This window comes from Myxine glutinosa, chromosome 9 (genome assembly GCF_964187855.1).
Source record: "Myxine glutinosa chromosome 9, kmMyxGlut1.1, whole genome shotgun sequence".
NCBI classification, from domain to species: Eukaryota; Metazoa; Chordata; class Myxini; order Myxiniformes; family Myxinidae; genus Myxine; species Myxine glutinosa.
The window spans coordinates 30,530,792-30,552,930 of NC_136269.1; the positions used below are offsets into that span (position 1 = coordinate 30,530,792).

Sequence of the window (22,139 nt, forward strand, 5' to 3'; positions counted from 1 at the left end):
TGTTTCGTGCCAAGAGTCCAAGCTGGAGGTGGTGTGGTGACTGTTTGGGCTGCTTTTCATGCAGGGGGCAAAACTGACCTGGTTGTTCTGAATGGAAACCTGAACCAGTTCAAGTACAGGGTCATTCTGGAAGAAACATTGCTTCCATTTGGTCGTGCAGCCTTTCGAGGAAACTTTGTCTTCCAAGATGACAATGCACGGCCTCATCGTGCTCGCATGATCCAACACTTTCTTGCTGACCGTGGTGTAGAGCATATGGAGTGGCCTGCCATGTCCCCGGATATGAATCCGATAGAGAATTTGTGGGCAGAATTAACGCGTCAAATCGACAACTTGAACCAGCAGCCTACCTCTGTGCGTGAATTGCAGCAGACTATTGACACTGCATGGCAAGCGATTCATGTCCAAACCTTGGCAAATCTCGTGAACAGCATGCCTCAACGTGTACGTGCTCTCCTGAATGCTCGTGGGGTTTACATGAAGTACTGAACTGTAATTTTTCTGTCCGTAATCCCAGTCATAATTTAGCTTTTGTTTTTGTTGAAATTTTTTTTGGCTAATGTGCAAAATAAAGAGATACTTCTGGAAAACGTACAGAAGTTTAACACAGTACTGTCCGTGAATTGAGTTCGATATCAGTTTACATCACTTTCAAGGATCAATTTATTTGCTTCGAAATGTCAAATGTGGTTTTTGTTTCTTTTAAAGGTCACATTAACAAAATCTAGAATAATTTCAACATAATTCCAATGAACTTTTGGTTCCAAGTCATCTTGAAAAGTAAGTTCACCCCCACAAAAAAAATATTCCATATTAAATGCCAAGTCTGTAGATATCTCAAAAAGTTGTGGATGAGTTTGTTTGGTGCAAGAAGAGCCCGATTAAATTTTGGTTTCGGTCCAAATCCAGATCTGGACTATTGGTGGGATACAAAATGTAAACTAATCAGCCTGGCGGAGGCATGCGCTCTACCAAGTGCCCTTCATTATATAGCCATTACAAATGTAATAAACCATTGACGCCATCTGATAACATGCAAAAGAAAAAGCATTTTTCGTCATATACGTTTTACTTAATGTGATTTCTGGGTGACCATATTTTGTGTAAAGCATGGGGGCACACAGTGTAAAATGTAAGTCTTTGGAGGAGGGGGGGGGGGGTGGGGGCACAAGTACATGCGTTGTTGGCTGCAGGTGGTCCTGAGGCTAATCGATACAGGAACATTTGGGGGGAAGTCAGTGCTGTGTCGGCCACTACTGGTTGAAAGCATCGGAGACGAATGTTGAAAAAAGGGCTAGATTTGGAGCGAGTAGGGTGGGATGGGGGAAAGGGATGGAAGGTTTGGGGTGATTAGATTGGTTATACGTTTCCATGGATTGTGAGTTTTTGACAGATGTGGTTGGTCCTTACTCGGAAAACCTTGCGGTTCGCACCAAATCGTTTACAAAAACTGTTGCGACTCGGTGTATTCTTGATCTTTATCTGCCGCCTGCGGCCCTGCACGCAAAGGTTTCCTGCTAACACTGGGTATGGAGCGATTGTTTAAGCTTGCTCACTCATTAGTTCAAAAAAAGCAAAAACAAGGGGCAGCTCAAATTTCCAGCCAATTTGGGTTTGTTAAATTAACTGAAAAAGGGCAGGAGAGTTTTCAACTTTGAGTGTTGCAAGGATTGTCTGCTGACATTTGTGCATGCAGAAGAGTCGCTCTTACAATGTGAAGACCTCATGTTTGAGTACAGTGGACAGCTTTTTTGTGTTGAAGGACAAGACTCATGGAAGAATGTGAACATTGAATGGATCAGGATGCACTGAACAAAAGCATCAGTAGAGAGAGGGGGAGAGTACATAAACACTAGGGTTGAAGGAAAACAGAGGGAGACCTGGACAAATAATGGGTGTGGGGAGGAATGGAGGGCAGAAGGGACGCATGGGGTGGACAAGATGGACACGGAAGCAAACTCTCAGTAAGGAAAACGAAATTTGGACGAAAGGCAACTTGGGATAGGGAGGGTGGGGTGGAGGGGAGGGTTAACAAGTGTAGAAAAGGTCATGGTTTTGGATGGTTGGGTAGTGATCTGAGATTGTGGTGAACAGCCCGCTTGAAGACCTGGAGGGAAGAACGAGGTTGAAGAGAATGTGGAAGTTGGTTTCACATGTGGGGGGACAAAATAGGAACCGATTAGTGGAGGTGAGTAGTGATCCTGGATTGTGGTAGTTTCCTCAGAAGGGGGTTGATGGTGGACTGCAAACTCCCTGCAGAAATCTGGGGGGAGGAGGACAAAGCATGCTAAGAGCAGAGAGTGGAAGCTCGAGAAGACATAGAGTCCACCGACCTGTCTATGATGGGAAAGTGATAGGCCCATAACCCCTGCTTCATCACTGGACATTCCAATAATCTTGAAGTCCTTGGTTTGCATGGCATCAAGCTGAGAAAGATATGAGGCAAAGCCAGCCTAGAAGGGAGAGCAGTACTCCATGAAGTTGCAATTAAAATCTTGTCGGTGGATAGGAGTTCAGGTGTGCCAAGAAAGAACTTTGTATGACACCGGATGCCCAGTCGGCAACTGGCTTTGGAGGCCAACTTTGGAATGTGGTTTGTCCAAGAAAAATTGTGGTTGATAGTGAGGCCCAGGAGTTTGAATGACTGAATTTCTTCAAGAGGATTGAAAAAGTAGAAAGTGGAGTTTTCCAGATGGTCTTTTCGGAGAGAGATAGTGAGAGTGAGATTTGTCGGGATTGAAAGACATTCCAAGTGTTTGACCAGCTCGTGATTTTTTTTTTTCAAGGCTTGGGGAGAGGCAAGAGGCTGCAGCCTGCATGTCTGAAGGATGAGGGAAGTTAGGGCAGAGGGTGGAGTCAGTAAAGAGATAAAGGGGAGTTTTCAGAGTCTGAGAGATCATTAATGAATATCAGGAAAAGGTTTGGGCCAAGAGCTCTGTCTTGTGGCACTCCATACTTCACGGGGAGAGGTGAAAGGATTCCGTTAAATGCCGCATGTTGGCTATATGAGAGTAGAGGAAGTTGGTAACCCAAGAGTGGAGTTGACATTGAATGCCAGCTCTATTGACCACTTTAACTTTATAAGCACAAGGCTGTTTTGGTGCTCATATTTGTCAGCAAATTGTAGCGTGATCGGAAAATTTGGATTGTTGTGTTCTTACCTCATCAAACTTACCCACCGTGAAGGGGATGATGTAGGACGCTTTGTTGGTGAATGCGAATTATTTGTGCCAATTATTACCTTGTGCCAATTATTTGTCCACACTTGTCTTAATACTCAGATTTCCGAGAACCAACACGAGGAGCTACAGAGCGTCCGCAAGCACATCCACTCGTGTTTCAGTCAAATTGGCTGCTTCCTGCTGCCCCATCCTGGTCTGGAGGTGGCGACAAATCCCCACTTTGATGGCCGCATTGCAGGTTTGCATTTACCTTTGGCCTTGGCTGTTACTATAATGCTTATTATTATTTATTTTTTTTCTCTCTCTTCTCTCTCTCTCCCCTTAGGTTGCTAATATAATCCTTGCTTTAAAAGTAAAATGACCAAACGAGTTGCTCGTTTTGAATGAAGGCCATTAAACGTTTATGGTGGCCTGGTGTTGGCTTAACGGTTAAGGTTGCTGGCTTACGATCTTAAGGTCTAGAGTTTGAGCCCCTGTCATGCTGATGTATAACACCAGGTGGGTTGGCTCAGCCTGTCATCCTTCTGAGGTCAGCAAAATGAGTTCCAGTTTACTGGTAATGGCACTGCATCAGTGGCACAGCGGTGTGTCCAGAACATTTTGCGACCAGCGGCCACTACCAGCTGCACACAAAACAGCAACAGCAACTATCATAACATCAACAATGTTTATGGTTGGATAGAGAAACCTTCAATCGTTTCACCTTCTTAAATGATTTATTTTGTGCTCGAGTTGATTGTATTTATTTATGTATTTGTTTTTTTTTATCCAAAGTCGAGACTCATGTAAGAGCTAAAATTATTATTGATTGTTATTGATCATTCTTTGTTTGTTCTCAAATGCAAGTGTTCTCATCCTACAATGTATGGAAAAACAACTGAATATCCATCGTGATCATGAGTTGGGCGTGTCCATGGTTTGTGTGTTGCAAGTTGGTGTATATCGTTCGACATGGTGCGATTCATGGTTGAACACTGTTGTCCTCAGATATTGACTCCAAGTTCAAGAAGCATCTATTGGAAGTGGTTCCATTGCTGCTGGAACCTAAAAACCTCGTGGTGAAGGAGATAAATGGCACACACATTACCTGCCGTGCCTTGGTCGAGTATTTCAAGGTGATATTTGAATTGTTCGTCCTTCATCTTTACCATGCGAGTTTTATAGTTTTGTGCTTAAAAAGGTCGTCGGAAACCGCCTTGTACTTTAGTTATACTTGCAAGTTGTGAAATTTGTATGCACACTATGTCCTTACCTGTCATGTTTTGCTGTCTTCATGGTCACATTTCCCCTTGAGAGCAAACAAAGTTTAGCTTCCATCATGATTGGGTCCACAAACCCATAAACGATAATGGCAAATCTACCATTATTCTGTGTATGAATGAATGAATGATCGTTTTGAGGCCATTTTTCCCCGCTAGAGCGGGGGTTAACCTTGCGGGCCCCATGACAATCATGGTTCCCTGTTTGAGGCAATGTTTTTATGGCCGGATGCCCTTCCTGACGCCAACCCCGTTAGTCACCTCTGGGAAAACGCTATTGAAAATTTGGTCGCCACGTCAAAATTCAAGATGGCCGCCTTGTGTTGAAAAGTCAAAACTTTACATGGGGTGTACTTACTTTTTCACATGACTGTATATATATATATATATATCTATCTATAATTCCACTAATCTCTGTCTGTGTGTGTGTGTGTGTGTGTGTGTGTGTGTGTGTGTGTGTGTGTGTGTGTGTGTGTGTGTGTGTGTGTGTGTGTGTGTGTGTGTGTGTGTGTGTGTGTGTGTGTGTGTGTGTGTGTGTGTGTGTGTGTGTGTGTGTGTGTGTGTGTGTGTATGCGACCGCTGTTTCTCGACAACTACCGGTCCGATATACTTGAAACTTGCCAGGTATATTGCTGGGGACCCGAGGATGTGCCTTTTCAAGGTTTCATATTAATCGGACAAGTAGTTACCGAGCTATGTCCAAAAAACGATTCAACCAATCAGAGAGCAGCGAGTTATCACGTGTGCCGAACGTGGCGAACAGACTCTGCCTCGGACGGCACATTTGAGAGCGTATTCATTTATTTCACGTTGGCAAACTATGTTGGCGTTAAACTATGTTTTAAAACTAATTAAAACTACTTTGCGATTCATCGTAACTGCGATTCGTAACTGCCGTTCGCTTTGGCTTTGCGAATGGACCAAACCATTTCATGTAAATAGAGGGGGGGGATTGTCACCGTACTCGCAAGCCGTTCGCTTTGGACCAAACCATTTCATGTAAATAGAGGGGGGGGGGGATATAATTTTAGATATAGATATAGTACGGGCATGCCCTAGTATTATAAAAGAAAATATGCTCCAACTAAAAATTAACTACATCTACGCTGCTAATTTAAGCAATAACCAAGAGCACACCTGGTCTCAGTCGATGTTTCAGCCGCTTCCCAGTGAGCTTCCTTGGCAATGGGACCTCTAGTCTCTGTACGTGTCCGATTTTTATTGTGCCGAGACTCGGGGTCTATCTAGTGCTTCTCGGGGTACTGTGTAATGTTTCAAAAGTTGTGCTTCTGTTCTGCTAAACCCATCATTTTTGAGTTAGAATGGATTATAAACATGACAAGTACAATAAAAAGGAAACATTTTGGCATTAACACTTCAGGTGCAAAATATGCATTGTGAAAATCCCTCACAAAATCATAATTACCAACTACTGCTGAGGTACTCTGATATCGTCTTCTTCTCTTTCTCTTCCCTTTACTCTGATATCACTGACTTCAAAATACTCTGATTGCCGACTAATAGTACTACACCAAGTGGAGTCCATAGTAAAGTGTTAACCCTCGATCTACATTGGATAGTTGTGCATAATGAATCGGATCACACAAATCGGCAAATTACAGTGCCATCAGAAAGTATTCACACCCCTTGACTTTTTTCACATTTTGTTGTTACAACCTGAATTTAAAATGCATTAAATTGAGATTTTTTTGGTCTATGATCTACACAAAATACCCCATATGGTCGAAGTGGATTTTTCTTAAAGGAATCTTTTTTACAAAATAATAAAAAATGAAATACAGAAATATCTAATTTACATAAGTATTCAACCCCGAGTCTATACTTCGTAGAAGCACCTTTGGCAGCGATTACACCTTTGAGTCTTCTTGTGCCTGTCTGTATCAGCTTTGTACATCTGGATTTGGGGAGTTACTCCCATTCTTCTTTGAAGATTTCCTTAAACTCTGTCAAGTTGAATGGGGAGCGTCAGTGAACAGCAATCTTGAAGTCTTTTCACAGATTCTCAATGGGAATCAAGTCTGAGCTTTGGTTGAGCCACTCAAGGACTTTCACGTTCTTGTTCTGAAGCCATTCCAGTGTCGATTTTGTGGTATGCTTGGGGTCATTATGCTGTTGGAACATAAATTTTTGCCACAGTCTGGGGTCTTTTGCACTCTGAAGCAGGCTCTCCTCAAAGATTTGCCTATATTTGGCTCCATTAAATGTTTCCTCTATCCTTGCAAGTCTCCCAGTCCCTGCTGCTGAAAAGCGTCCGTGCATGGCTACAATACTGGGTACACTAAGTGATACATCTGAATGGTAAAAATAAAGTTTGAGGAAACAGTAAGTATGCTGTTTTATGTTCTGTATATATTGGAGTATCAGAGTTTGAAGCATCAGACCTGCTACATGCTTCGTTTTCACCAAAATGAAAACGAGAGTGCACTTCACACGCTGGATTCGTGCATAACGCAGCACAGGAGGACACGGACACGAAAACAAGTTCTGACGTCATCTGTAAACGAGTGGCCGTATACCAGCGAGTGACTGTTTTGCTATCGCAACAAATGGGACCTGCATTACACATAATCTAGTCTCGAGCAATGCGTGTTTCTTTTCACCTTTGCTGGGATATGATTCGTGCATAACGGGGTGGATACGAAAAAAAATACGACAAGATTATCGCGAAAAAAATTAACTTTCTGATTGATCGATTGAATAAGCATCAAGGGCATTCTTCTTCAGGTATTTCTTAACCTACACACTTGGTTCATTTCACGAGTCCTTCGTGATTTGAAAATGAAACTGACATCACAATTATTGTGAATTTGGTGGACAGCAAGCGTTATGCACGAATCACTTATTTTGCCACGCATTGCACATTTCAAGTAATTTTAGAAAATGTAAAAAAAAACAACACCAGGGGACATTCTAGACATCAAACATTCCATGTAATTACAATTTTAATCAATGCATATTTTTATTTAAAGACCATGAAATAAAAATTGACATAATGAGAATGTAACATTTTATTTCGAAAATATGCCATTTTTGTCTTGTTTACTCAACCATTGCAAATCTAAGTGCATGATGTAATGTGAAAATCAGGTTTTTGCAGGTCCTCAAGACTATTTGCTACAACATAAAACCAAAGGTGTCTTCTCAATTTTTTTAATTGAGGGCATTTTATTTCATCTGTGTAAAAGTGTACTAGTATTGTAGGCATGCACATCCCCATAACATGATGCTGCCACCACCATGCATCATGTTGGGGATGGTGTTAGATGGCTGATGAGCTGTGCTCAGTTTCCGCCAAATATACAGTCACGTGAAAAAGTAAGTACACCCCATGTAAAGTTTTGACTTTTTCAACATATTTCAACGTACAGCTATTTGATCTTCATTTCAACAATATTGATAGATAAAGGTGATATAATATAACAAATATGAAACATTTACATTTTGTGGTCCATTGTATAATTTAAATAAACATAAATGCAAATTTCGCATGAGGAAAAAGGAAGTACACACCTACATTTATCACGACTTCAAATACCTAAAATTAGAATCAGGTGCACCAGCTCAGGTGCAAATGATTAGAACATTGTTAGAGAGGATCTTGGAGGAACCTGTCTTATTTCAACCTCAGACATTTAGTTTGGTTTGCTCTTTGTTGTTGAAGTGTGCAGCGTCACCATGCCTAGATCAAAAGAGCTCTCTGAGGCCTTCAGAAAGAAGGTTATAGATGCCTACGAGTCTGGGGAGGGATTTAAAAAGATCTCCAAACAATTTGAAATCAATCATTCGATTGTCCGGAAGATCATCGACAAGTGGAGAAGATTCCAAACAACTGCCAACTTGTTCAGGGCAGGCCACCCCAGCAAGTTCAGCCCGAGAGCAGACTGCAAGATGCTGAAAGAAGTCTCTAAGAACCCCAGAATGTCATCAGGGGACCCACAGGTCACTCTTGCCACTGTTGATGTCAAAGTGCACGAGTCTACCATTAGAAAGAGGCTGCACAAATTTGATCTACATAGGAGGTGTGCCAGGAGGAAACCTTTGCTGTCCAGAAAGAACATCAGGGCAAGACTAAAGTTTGCCAATGAACACCTAGGCAAAGACCAGCACTTCTGGAATAATGTGCTCTGGGCAGATGAGTCAAAAGTAGAACTATTTGGCCACAGTACCAGCAGACATGTTTGGTGAAAACCAAAGACAGCATTTGACCACAAGAACCTGATACCAATTGTAAAGCATGGTGGTGGAAATATTATGGTTTGGGGCAGCTTTGCTGCATCAGGGCCTGGGTAGCTCACCATCATAGAATCCACTATGAATTCTTCATTGTACCAGAGGGTGCTTGAGGATAATGTGAGGCCATCTGTCGGAAAGTTGAAGCTCAACCGAAGGTGGACCTTGCAACATGACAATGACCCTAAACATACCAGTAAATCCACCAAGGAATGGCTGAAAAGAAAGAAATGGAGGGTTCTGGAATGGCCAAATCAAAGCCCGGATCTAAATCCCATCGAGATGTTGTGAGGGGATTTGAAACGAGCTTTGCATGCAAGAAACCCCTCAAACATCGCACAGCTGAAAGAATTCTGCATGGAGGAGTGGGCAAAAATTTCTCCCAGTCGATGTCAGACTGGTAGACGGTTATAAGAAACGCCTACTTGAGGTTGTTTCTGCCAAAGGGGGCAATACCACCAATGAGAGCCAAGGGTGTACTTACTTTTTCCACATGTGAAATTTGCATTTATGTTTATTTAAATTATACAATGGACAACAAAATGTAAATGTTTCATGATATTTGTTATATTATATCACCTTTATCTATCAATATTGTTGAAATGAAGATCAAATAGCTGTATGTTGAAATATGTTGGAAAAAGTCAAAAGTTTACATGGGGTGTACTTACTTTTTCACATGACTGTATATAGAATGATCGTTTTAAGGCCATTTTCCCCGCTAGAGTGGGGGTTGGCCTTGCAGGCCCCATGACCTCATGGTTCCCTGTTTGAGGCAGCGTTTTTATGGCCAGATGCCCTTCCTGACGCCAACCCTTAGTTGCCTCCTACGATGCGCAGGGATACGGTGTACCTATTCTAAATCGGGGTACACACCGGATCATTCATCCCAGCAAGCTGGTACTCATTTTGCCGACTTTGGAAGGATGACAGACTGAATCAACCCCCCCTGGTGTTAATTCAGCGATTGACCGGGATTCGAACTCAGGATCCTAGGATCCCAAGCTAGCGCCCTAACCGCTAAGCCAACGCCAGGCTAAACGCCAGACGTAGTGTTTTTCATTCAGGCCAAAGAGTTCAATTTCTGTCTCAGCAGACCACAGAATCCTTTGCCTCATGCTCTGAGTCTTTCACGTACCTTTTTGTAAACTCCAGGCGTGCTATCATTGACTTTTTCTCATGATTGGCTTCCATCTGGCCACTCTCCCATAAAGCCTAGATTTGTGAATGGCTGCAGACACTGTTGTCTTACCTGCAAGTTCTTCAATCTCAGCCAAGGAACTGTGTAGTTCTGTCAGAGTGGTCATTGTGTTCTTGGTCACCTCCCTTCTTGCCCGGTTGCTCAGTTTGGTCAGACGGCCAGCTCTTGGAAGAGTCTGTCGTTCCATATTATTTCCATTTCCTCATGGCAGAGCTCACTGTGCTCTTGGGAACTTTCAACACTCTAGAAATTGTTTTATACCATTCCCCAGATCTATGCCTCCTCACAATTCTATCTCGGGTTTCTACGGACGGTTCTTGGGATTTCATGGTGGAGTTTCTACTCTGACATGCACTGTCCACTGTGGGACCTCACATAGAAAGGTGTGTTTCCTTCTAAATCATGTCCAATGAATTGACCTGGCCACAGGTGGACTCCAATCAAGTAGAGACATCTTAAGGATGATCAAATGAAATTGGATGCACCTGAGCTCAATTTGGAGTGTTATAGCAAAGGGGTTGAATACTGATTGACTCAAGACATTTCAGCTTTTCATTTTTAATGAATAGTTAAAAAATTCTTTAAAAAAAGAATATCAACTTTGACATTATCGGGTATTATGTGTAGATCAGTGACAAAAATTCTGAATTTAATCTATTTTAAATTTGGGGTTTAACACAACAAAATGTGAAAAAAGTCAAGGGGTGTGAATACTTTCTGAAGACACTAACTAAATTTCTGCTGAGGAGGAGCACTGATGTCACTGACTTCAAACACCATCTTAGATAGTCTACTACTACTACAACTTAGTGGAACTAAGTCCGTACAATCAAAATTAACAGCCCATTGGCTGGCATGAACCGTTTTTCACAAGAGCAACGTATTGAAATCCGAAAAATCGATAATTTTTTTTTATTGCTGCTGAGGCATCGATAATATTGATGTCTTGAGCTGCTGAGGCATTGAGGCAAATCAATAATTTATTTTATAATCACAGATATCACCGACTTCAAAACACTATCTACTAAAACTTAAGTGCTTATGAGTGCACAAGTCCATTTATTTGACTCAAACACACAACACAATGAAAATGACTAAAAAGGCCAAACATCAAAGTTAGCTTAGGGTACACCTGGGCTATTAGTATGACTAGAAGAATAGCGATTTTTATTGATGCCAGCAGGGGAGAATGCGAGTTCTAAGGGAAATGTAACTATTTATAAATTAAATAATTGGAAAATGTCTAAGAACAAACTCTGCAGTCTGCAGGGCAATTAAGGAGAAACTCTCCCTTCACCCCTACCTCTTTCCTTGACATGCCCAAACCATGGTGTTTATCTATGCTCTATCCAATCGATGTTGAGCCTCAAGTGAGGAAGCATCTTGCACCATTTTTAGTGTTTGGTGTGGCTCTGCCAGCATGTGAATCCAACCACCGGACCTCTGAGACCCAGATCAGATGCTCGAACCATTACCCCACCAAGTCTGGTTCACATTCTTCGGGAACAAGCTGGCTTGATGCCAGGGTTAAGAAATGCTGGCTGGAAGGTGCATGGGTTTCCCAGTTTCTTGCTTGGTAACTGTTTTGTTGCTTTGAGCTGGAATTGGAACATTTTTTTTTTTTCTGCCAGTCCTATAACATCTTGTACTTGATTATTGTAGTTTAACTTTTCAAAATCAAGCTCAGCTCCTCTTCAAGGCCTTGCTATATATGAATAAACACAGTGAAGCTTAAAACCTACGTGCAGGTTTTGTTGCCCGTTCAGGATGTTTTCGTGTTTCCTTGCTGCGATATTGCTGAACTTGATGTGGACAGAATAATTCTGCATGGTGAATTAATACGTCTAGTAACCTAGGTTTAGTCATGCTTATCTATGAGGAATGTTGGGCTATCCCCCCTCTTCCCCCCCCCCCCCCCCCCCACATCCCCCCCGCCCCAAACATTGTTGCTGAATGCTGTTGGAACTACAGGGTTTCCCACACATCTGGAACCATAGGGCAAAATGATGAAAACGGCTTGTATTCACAGAATGTGTTCAATCGTGAATCACATATTTTGCCATATGGTTCCAGACTTATGGGACACCCTGTATATAAAAACAGTATAAAATTGGTTAAAGTGAAGGACTGAAGTTCACTCCGTTGACCTCCATCACCGCAGGGTGTTTATTTATTTATTTAATCTTGAACCCTTTTACACATGGACGCTGGTTTATCGCATGCTTGATCGGTAGGAAAATCACCTGAATGCTTGTGATGAAGTACCCAAATTGCAATTGCATAATCTAGCTGTAATAGAAACCAGAGCAAAGTCGATGGTTGTCCATCGCAAATGTTCTCTTCCCACCTATAGCAAAGTTTAAAGATGGCAAAAAAGTTCCACCAGGAATGACCCAATATCAAATATTGAGTGAATCTTTTTTTGACAACTGGAACCGTCAGTCACCACCCCTTGGGGCATGAACCGGGGGGAGGGGGGAGGGATCTATTTAAAACTGGAATACACCGACGTCACGATGTCGACCAGTATGCTTCCGCCCACATTATTATATCGTTATAATACTTGTACCAAGTTTTATTTAAATCCATTCAGCTGTTCGCAAGTTATCACGTTTCCACCCGACATGACCTTTGACCTCTTGACCCCAAAATTTAATCGGTTTATGTTCACATCATTATACATACCTGTACCAAGTTTTAATTTAAAACCCTTCAGCTGTTCACAAGTTATCACATTTTTACCTGACATGACCTTTGACCTCTGACCTCGGGACCACAAAATCTAATCGGTTAATCTTTACATCATTACACATATCTGTACCAAGTTTGAATTGGATCACTTCATCCGTTCTCAAGTTAGACTTGTAACAGACTTTGACCTTTAACCTTTGACCTCTTGACCCCAAAATCGAATTGGCTAATCTTTACATCATTATACCTACCTGTACCAAGTTTGAATTAGATCCCTTCAGCCGTTCTCAAGTTATCGCGGTAACGAAGTCCCATCACGGACGGATAGACTGACGATAGACTGGCGGATAGACTGGCGGATAGACTGGCGGATAGACTGGCGGATAGACTGGCGGATAGACTGGCGGATAGACTGGCGGATAGACTGGCGGATAGACTGGCGGATAGACTGGCGGATAGACTGGCAACATAATGCCTCCATCGACTTCGTTGGCGGAGGCATAAAAATCGTTACATATTTCATGTGTCCCCTGATGTTGATTTCTGTATATACAAAGTTTTATTTTAAAATGCTTTAAAAATGTGCCGTAATTGATTTTTTTGGTATCGACAGTTTGGCCCCGCTCCAGGGGGCGTGGCCAAGAATGATGCTACTCTCGCACCTTGCCATGTTGTGATCATAACTACGAGGTTTGGTGAATTTCTGCAAATAGTTTAGGATGAGATAACGTGACACAGACGTGTAGCCAATTACATTAAAAAGACCCGGTTGTTTTTTCAGAAAACATGGGGATAATGAAATGGAAATTTAAACTGTGTACTTGTGGTAATTGTCTGGCAGTGCTTGTCTCTGGGAAATACTGGAGCTAACTCCCACTGAAGTTTGGAGATGCTTTCAGCATTCTGTAGCAGGCTTGTAATTCCGATTTGATGGTGTTCCTTAGGCCTACATGAAGATCTACCAGGGAGAGGAACTTCCACATCCGAAATCGATGCTACAGGTATTTAAGCACATCATCCACCTTTTATAAACCTGTAGCAGTTGTTGTTTGAATAAAAATGATTATTGAACTGAATGGAATACCTGTGGATCAGGGATTGCATTAAAAGTTCCATGCTCCCCCTTCCCCACAACATTAAAAAAAAGAATTCTGTCAACACCATCCAGGAAGAAATTGTGTGTAGGACGGGCAGCCTTGCCAACATTTTACCTAAAATTATAGCTTCGGTGCGATAACGTAGCTTACACTCTTACAATAGGTAATTACCCTGTGTGTGCACGAATTGAAAAGCAGAGTTAAGCAGTGGGGTCACGTTGTCTGTCTAAAAACATCAGTTTATGGTCGAGGAACGACTTTATTTGAATTGAATTTTCTATTTTGAACACAAATTGGAACATTAATCGGAAAATTAACCTTCATACGGCTTGTAAAATTTTTATTTTATTTCAATTGAGTTATTCACTTGAACACGAAAACACAAATTTGGCAGTTTAAACCCTTTTGTTGAGCAGGACTTGGACAAAATATTCCACCAATTTACATCGCCTCGACCAATCAAATTTGCTGCTCGCAGACAGTGTCCCTGTCGTTTTTTTTTCTCGAGAATGTGCGTGGTATGGTGTTCAATATATTCCCTAGTTTTGGTGAAGAAAATGCTTTTATCTATTTTGTTGCCTAAATTTTCATTTCCGTGTTTATTTGCAATAATCTGGAATTATCCAATCTGGATTGGCAAATATAATCAGGATGGGGTGCCGCAGATGGTTGGCCTGCTTTGAAATAAAAGAGGGGGTGACGGTCTTTCGGGAACTTGGCAAACAAACAAGGAGTGTTCAGATGGCACCAACAGTGTGAACTAGTGGCCTCAGAAGGGCCTCCCGGACTCATGTGCTCGGTACTGCTCGTCACGAGTTGGCAAAGAACCCTAACCCTAACAGCTCGATATGCGCCAGGTGCTGAAGTAACATCCCAAGGTGCTCCACCTGAGTTTGAGCCTCTAGCTTTCTGGTACTAAGGCTTGTGGGAACACCGACTCCAACAAATGTACTCTCTAGCAGGTAATCAGGACTAGGAATGCAACCTATACAGAGAGAACAACCCCCCCCCCCCCAAAACCCACAAGTTCCCTATCTGGCAGTCTGTTCTGAGAGTTTGCGCCAAAACCAATGTTCCGCTAAAGGGCTGGTGGTGATTATTATTCTTATTATTATTATTATTATTATTATTGAAATGTGCACTCGTTGGTCAGATAGCTGCCTGACAACACTCACATCTGCCACTTGATTCCACTCACTATAGCACCGAAGCAAACTGATATGGCCGTCATCTTGGTTTTCTGGTGGGCCTAACCTGTAGGCATCTGCTGATTATAAACTCCCCTAGTTTGATGCATCAGATTTCCATTGGCTTTGTTTGCATTCAGTGTTATTCATGATGAGGGACCCTGAAAAATCTTATCAAAAGTGGAATAAAAGTAAGGTGTAATCAAGCCCGTCGGCATGCATGTCCATCAAGCGTTACATTGTGCAAATTACTAAAAACCATTGGTTTTGTGTCGAGTGTTATTCACGATGAGGGACACCGAAAAATCTAATTGTATGTTGAATGAATGAATGATCGTTTTAAGGCCATTTTCCCTGCTTAGAGCAGGGGTTAGCCTTGCGGGCCCCATGACAATCATGGTTCCCTGTTTGAGGCAATGTTTTTATGGCCGGATGCCATTCCTGACGCCAACCCTTGGTCGCCTCTTACGATGCGCAGGGATACGGTGTACCTATTCTAAACCGGGGTACACACCGGGATCATTCATCCCAGCAAGCTGGTACTCAATTTGCCGACCTCGGAAGGATGACAGGCTGAGTCAACCCCCCTGGTGTTAATTCAGCGAACGACCGGGATTCAAACCCAGGATCCTGGGATCCCAAGCCAGCACCCTAACCGCTAAGCCAACACCAGGCTATCATGTTGAATAATGATTTAATGAATCCTGTCAGAACACACTATGTCTCAGAATGCATGGTAATCAAGTGTTATGTTACATAATCAAGAATGAAGTTGCACAAATTATTGAAAGAAATAGCGTTATAAGATTATTATTCTTTTTTATTTTTTTAACAGCCCCATGATGGTGTTAAACAATCCATGACTGTATGACGAATCAGCTCGTTCTGATGTCACCGTAGCGGAGGGTGGATATTGATATGAGTTTAGTTCATCTTTTAATAGCGCATTAAATGTGTGTTTCCCAGTTGCGTTGTTCATCTTTTAAGAGGGCTTTAAATGCACGTGTTTCCCAACCAGTTCGTTGCCGTATTTTGTCGCGAGTCAGGGCCAAAGTGCGGCCATTCTTGTTCAACAATGAAAAAAAGGAAATGATCTACAATGGCGTTTATCGAACACCAATATTTCTGTTTGTTTATTTGGATTTTCTAACTTGAACCTACGATGCTGCTGCTGCTTCTGCAGTGTGGAGTGTAGTTGTTACTTGTACCGGATGTAGTTGAGACCTCCCATGACCAGTCATGGACATTTTATTTGTCGAGGGTGTATGCAGAGCAAGTTGCTGCTCTGTCCCAGGTTACCACCTAAGCAGCCTTCAGTCAGGGTAGGCATGAGTAATTTGGCTCGTTTGCTGGCACACACTGCCTTAACCTTTCATCCAGGTATTGTGTGATCTTAAAAATAAGCTAATGATACTAGATGCGACAGCTGGCTTGATGTTCCTTATGGTGAAGTCCTTGCATTTTGTTAACAAACGAGTTGCTGCATGCTCTGCGTTGCAGGCAACAGTCTGGCAGGTTGAATTGGCTGATTAATTTGCATCTAACTTCAGCGCCTCAAGGCCATTTTCTTTCTCGCTCGTGCACACACTGGTGACTCGGAATTCTTGGTCACATGGGCAAAACATTTATCGTCACACGTGTAAACCTGTTTGATGTTGTATCGGGCATCCCATGAAGACGTGTGGACAAACTGTTTACGCAGCTTCTGAATTATTGAAAACAACTAGTGGCAGTGGGCAATAACTAGGGTGGGAGTACCCTTCTCTGCCCACCCCACTTTCCATGGGAAATGTGCTGTGGCACAGTCTTGGAAAGGCACTTTAATAATTTTTGTCACTTTTAAAGAAATTGTATTGATCACAACAAATCATACTCAATATCATAATATGAAGGAAGATAATTTGCATTACCGGCTATCACCAAAGGTGGCGCTATTTCGACCACATATCAATGTTTGAGTTTTGGTGACATCCACATTTGCTCCATTATAGTAAGATTCATGAAAAAAAATTATTTATTTATTTTTACTTTTAGGAGCTACAGAACGATTGTTGAACAGACTCGGAACTGACACCACTTTATGTATATTGCGTGAAATGCTGATTTCAATGCGCAGATCAGTGTTATGCGTGTATGTTTGTATGAAACACTATGAATGTGATGGCTCAAATAAGGAGGGGGTTGCAAGAACCATCTTGTGGCAAATATAAGCTAGCTGATCTTCGTTCTCCAATATTGAACCTCTGTTGTTGAACCGTATGTGATGTAATACGAGTTGCAACCCAGAAACTGTGTACGTTTGGAAAGAATGCTTTTCAAAACATGACAATCCAGGTGAATGGCCATATGCTGTGCAAAACTTTATGCACAAAGCAAGCCAACACTGAATATATAATATTCCTTTGCATAATTGGAATAAAGTGACCTTGAGGTTTAAATTATTTTTGAACAGAAATAAATTTGCATATCAGAATATGATATTTGAAATTATTGGATATACCCATCAAGAATGTGTGATGAGGTGCTGTGCTTGATATTGAGCACCTGGAGGAAAGTCTTGGTTTGACTAGGCCATATTGAATTGATGAAGGTGTTGAAAGTAAATTTAATGCCATAAGCCGAATTGTTGGATATTGTTAATCGTGCTTCCGAAGCAGTGAGAGTGGAAATAAGAAACTAAATCGGAGACAGACACACACAGGTTTTTATTAATTTTCTAATATTTGGAAGCCTGAATTTTATTGGGTTTATTTTTCTTTGTTTGTTTCTTTATCTACAGGCCACAGCTGAAGCGAACAACTTGGCAGCGGTGGCAGCATCCAAGGATAGTTACTCCATCGCCATGGAGAAGGTATTTTGTTGTATGTTGGGTAGGTTTGTGGAATGGTAAACTTTTTGATAAGCTTGCACCATATCTGTTGCGTTTGAGTTCCAGAACATTCAGATTGTTTTTCCTCTACTCTGATGCGGTTACTTGTATCCAATTGGCTGATTTTGAAACAGACGCTGAGCATCAAGCATGCTGTAGGTAATATCTGTTTTGCTCGTGGAAGTGTTGCATTTCCTTAACATTTGGAACAAATAATATTCTACTGGCATGTCGTGTATGTTTGGATATTATTTCAGCTTTTGTGTTTATCAACCTTGTAAATTGACTGGAAGATGTGTACAGGGAATGCTTGAGATTGGGAATGGCGTGCGTGTTTAGCTTTTGATGCTTCACGACGGCGTGTTTTCCACGTTTCGATCAACACCCTGCAAGAACAACTCAAACAGAACTTGCCATTGACTCCTATCATCTCCCCAATGGCCTCTAGACACCCTTCTTATTCCATGCATCTTTCAAGAATCTTTGAGACCTGGCATAAAGAAGTAGATTCGAATGAGTTAAAGATCAGTTGCTTGTGCTCCTCCTCCATCCTGGTGCAAAATGTTTGTGGACCTTATTTCGATGTAAACGTCCATTGATTGGCCAAGAGCGTGTTGTTGTTTTTATTTACATAGAAGGGAGCAATTGCCCCATGTAAGCGATCGTAACAATAACTCATTGTTCAAGAAAATTGTTACGGTTATCATTCTGTTGTGACTACCTCCATTATACTTCCTGAAATTATTTATTTTCTCTTTGTGTTAATTGTTATCGTTGGTATTCCTGGTGTGACGTGGATTTAAAATGCAAGCTTCTGGTTTTGCTCAGTACTGTGCAAACCCACCTTGAAATTTAGATTGATAATGTAGACAACGCAATCGCATTGGTCCGTAGATGGTACCTTTGGCCGGTTAAATTTCGTTTTTATTGGCGCTACCGACATTTCCGCCGTTAAAAACGAGAGATATTTTGCATTTTGTCAGTTCACTTCCATCGCTGATTCTTTCATCGTTGAATTGTGAGGGTTCAACAGAGTAATCGGCAATTAGCCCACACTGTTCATCCTCTCTTGAACTTAAATCCAGGTTGTAACTTCTCATCATGCAGAGTACATCGTTGCGGTAACATACCTGCACAATAACATATCACTGATTGCTGTTCAGTTAGACACCTTTCACATGGGAAATTGCAAAAAAAAAATGTTCACGAGAGAAACGTGGCCGAACCCTCATTAACACAACATAACCGACGGATGATGTGATGTTTCGCACCACGTGACCACTGACGGTGAATCGGTGGTTACTATTCTGGGATGTTGCCGTCACTTCTTGCAATGAGATGAATTTGTTTCTAGTATATATTTTTTATATGCATGCTCTAGGCTCATGAAGCACTAGTACTAATACACTGAATAGATCAGGCCAAAAGTAACAGTACAGAGGGGGGGAAACACCAACAGCATAACTGAAGGCCAATACAGAGGCAGATTTGGATATTCACTGGACGTGGGGAGGAATTGGGGGCAGGAGAGGCTGCATGCGATGGACAAGATGGATACAGAAGGAAACTCTCAGTCAGGGAAAACTGTAATTTTGGAAGGAGTAGGGGTTGGGATAACGAGGCTAGAAAAGATCATGGTTTTAGGATGGGGGATGTTGTGAGATTGTGGTGAACTGCTGTCTTAGCATTTTGGGAGTTTCACTAGGAGTGGGTTGATGGTAGACAGTGTGTGCCCTGCCGAAACCTGGAGAAAGAGTAGTGGAAGGGTGAAACACCAGAAAGGAGGTGGTCGAAAACAGACGATCGACCTGTCTGTAATGGATAAGTGGCAGTGACCTAGCTTCATCACGGGAGATTCCAATGATCGTGATGGCCTTGGTTTCCACGGAGCCAAGCTGGGCAAGATTTGAGGCAGGGGATCCAGCCTACAGGAGAGAGCAGTACTCCATCAAGCTGTGAATGAAGGCATTGTAGTTTGGTAGGATTCCTACACTTACTGGGATATCCACGTGGTTATTATTCATGAATGCCGAACATAATTCCTGATATCGGCTTTCGGGCGATGTACGGCGTGTGGTTGCCGAGCACGTGAATCTTAGCGAAATGTGATCATTTTCTTGATTGCTTATCGGGCACGGATTGTTTTTTTTTCACAAGTCACATGAGTAAATATCTATGAAGGTGTACGGCAATAATACACATACTGTAAGACGAGGAGTTTCCTATCGTGTTCCTTGCTGGAGTTGTAGGTAGATACCATTTTAATCCATTTCAGCCAGTTGAGAGGAGAACCAAAGCCAGTTTGCCACCTGGAACATTGTATTCAATAGATCCGAGTCTCATATTCTTCATTTCTTAATCCAGCGGGTCCACCTTCAGCTTCCATATGCAATATTTTTGTAGCATTATTGTCACTTTGAGCTTCTTGTACCTTTCTGAGCAAATCGTCTTTTTCAAGTTGGCCTTCAGAAGCCGTATTCTGGTTTTCTTCATTAAAGCAAGTCGTTCTTTGATACACCTAAATTTCTTACTGGATATGACATGCAGAAGTATTGCTCTTGACCACAGTTCGAGGCTACTTCATCCGAAATTGTGCTCCCGAATGAAGCAGAAACCAAATTTCCTTATTGGAAATAACCTTGGAAATGCAGAGGCACAGGGCCTACTCCTCTCCCAATGCAGGAAGGTTGGTAACATTTTGATCTTTAACAAACGCTCACCTGGCTATCTTCTACATTCTCAATGATCTGCTAACCTATAGCTTCACTGAGTAACTGGCATCCACTGACGCCTTCTGTCAACCTCTCCTGAAGGAAGATTTCCATTCATCTGCATTCCTTTGTCCCCTTTTTACGTATCGGTGAAATCACCTCCCTTTGCCAATGTAATTTAGTTACCCGTTCCATTTAGTGACCGATCACCACCATCTCTTGTTGACTAAGCATGTCTCATCATCTTTTCCATTCTCGCTCTCCTCATTTTTTCATACTTCATGTTATCTACCGCTCTTGTCAGCATACAGTCGTGGCCAAAAATATTGGCACCCTTGCACTTTTTTCAAATAACTCGCAATTTTCTCTAAAAATACAGACTTGGCATTTAATATGGAATATATTTTTTTCCTTGACTTGGGTTTACTTTCTTAACTCAGTATATCAATCTGGTGAGTTTCTTTTACACTTTGGTGATTTATTTGTTAAAAGAACCATGTCACTGATTGTCTGTCGCAGCAAGAAGTCAACAACAGGATTATATCACAGGTGGCGTGGCAAAATGTACGGACAGGTGCATTTGACGATTGGCTTCACAGTCGGGTATACAAGGGTTGTTGCGTTCTGTATTGGTGGAAAACAACTGCTGCACGTCTCCAAACGTTATTGCCGCTTCCTCTGGAGATGGTCCGTCAACTCGACAATGCTGTTTGTCATGGAGTGGTGGCTTTACGAAATTACAGCATGAAAGAGCGTGCTATTGCTCGGCAGTATGGCATCACTCAAGGTCAGTGTCAAAGATCCTGAAACGAAATGCTCAGAGGGGTGTCCCTACTCCAATACCGAGGCCAGGACGTCCCCGCAGAACCACAAGGAGTGATGATCGCCAGCTGCACCGGTTAGTCCGCAATGGCCGTACCAAGTCAGATAATCGGCTTAGGGCTGAGTGGCAGCAACTGACGAATATGCCTGTATCCAGAAGGCGAGTCAACCAACGCTGGTTCAAGTAGGCTATCGCGCCAGGCGTCCCCTGAGAAAGCCACGCCTGACCAGACAACACTGCCACCGCCGATTGCAGTGGGCCAGAGAGCACCGTCAATGGCAGCCAGGACACTGGAATCACGTGATCTTCAGTGACGAGTCTAGATTTCTGGTCTATCGTCAAGATGGCCGCGTCCGAGTGCGCAGACAAGTGTATGAAGCCTACAACAAAGATTGTATAGTGCCAAGAGTCCAAGCTGGAGGTGGTGGGGTGACCGTTTGGGCTGCTTTTCATGCAGGGGGCAAAACTGACCTGGTTGTTCTGAATGGAAACCTGAACCAGTTCAAGTACAGGGCCATTCTGGAAGAAACATTGCTTCCATTTGCTCGTGCAGCCTTTCGAGGAAACTTTGTCTTCCAAGATGACAATACACGGCCTCATCGTGCTCGCATGATCCAATACTTTCTTGCAGACCATGGTGTAGACTGTAGAGCATATGGAGTGGCCTGCCATGTCCCCGGATATGAATCCGATAGAGAACTTGTGGGCAGAATTAACGAGTCAAATCGACAACTTGGACCAGCAGCCCACCTCTGTGCGTGAATTGCAGCAGGCTATTGTCACTGCATGGCAAGCGATTCCTGTCCAAACCTTGGCAAATCTCGTGAACAGCATGCCTCAACGTGTACGTGCTCTCCTGAATGCTCGT

The 22,139-nt window shown here is 42.4% G+C and overlaps 1 protein-coding gene across 3 annotated transcripts in view; it reads left to right on the plus strand.

Moving 5' to 3' along the window:
• Window positions 1–22,139, plus strand: part of ATL2 (atlastin GTPase 2) — a 91,812-nt gene that overhangs the window by 58,404 nt on the left and 11,269 nt on the right. For all 3 annotated transcript variants that reach the window (XM_078784225.1, XM_078784224.1, XM_078784223.1), the window contains 4 exons: window positions 3,282–3,420; window positions 4,170–4,297; window positions 13,529–13,585; window positions 17,648–17,719. In XM_078784225.1, coding sequence (XP_078640351.1) covers window positions 3,282–3,420; window positions 4,170–4,297; window positions 13,529–13,585; window positions 17,648–17,719 — 396 coding nt within the window. The remainder of the gene's footprint in view (window positions 1–3,281; window positions 3,421–4,169; window positions 4,298–13,528; window positions 13,586–17,647; window positions 17,720–22,139) is intronic.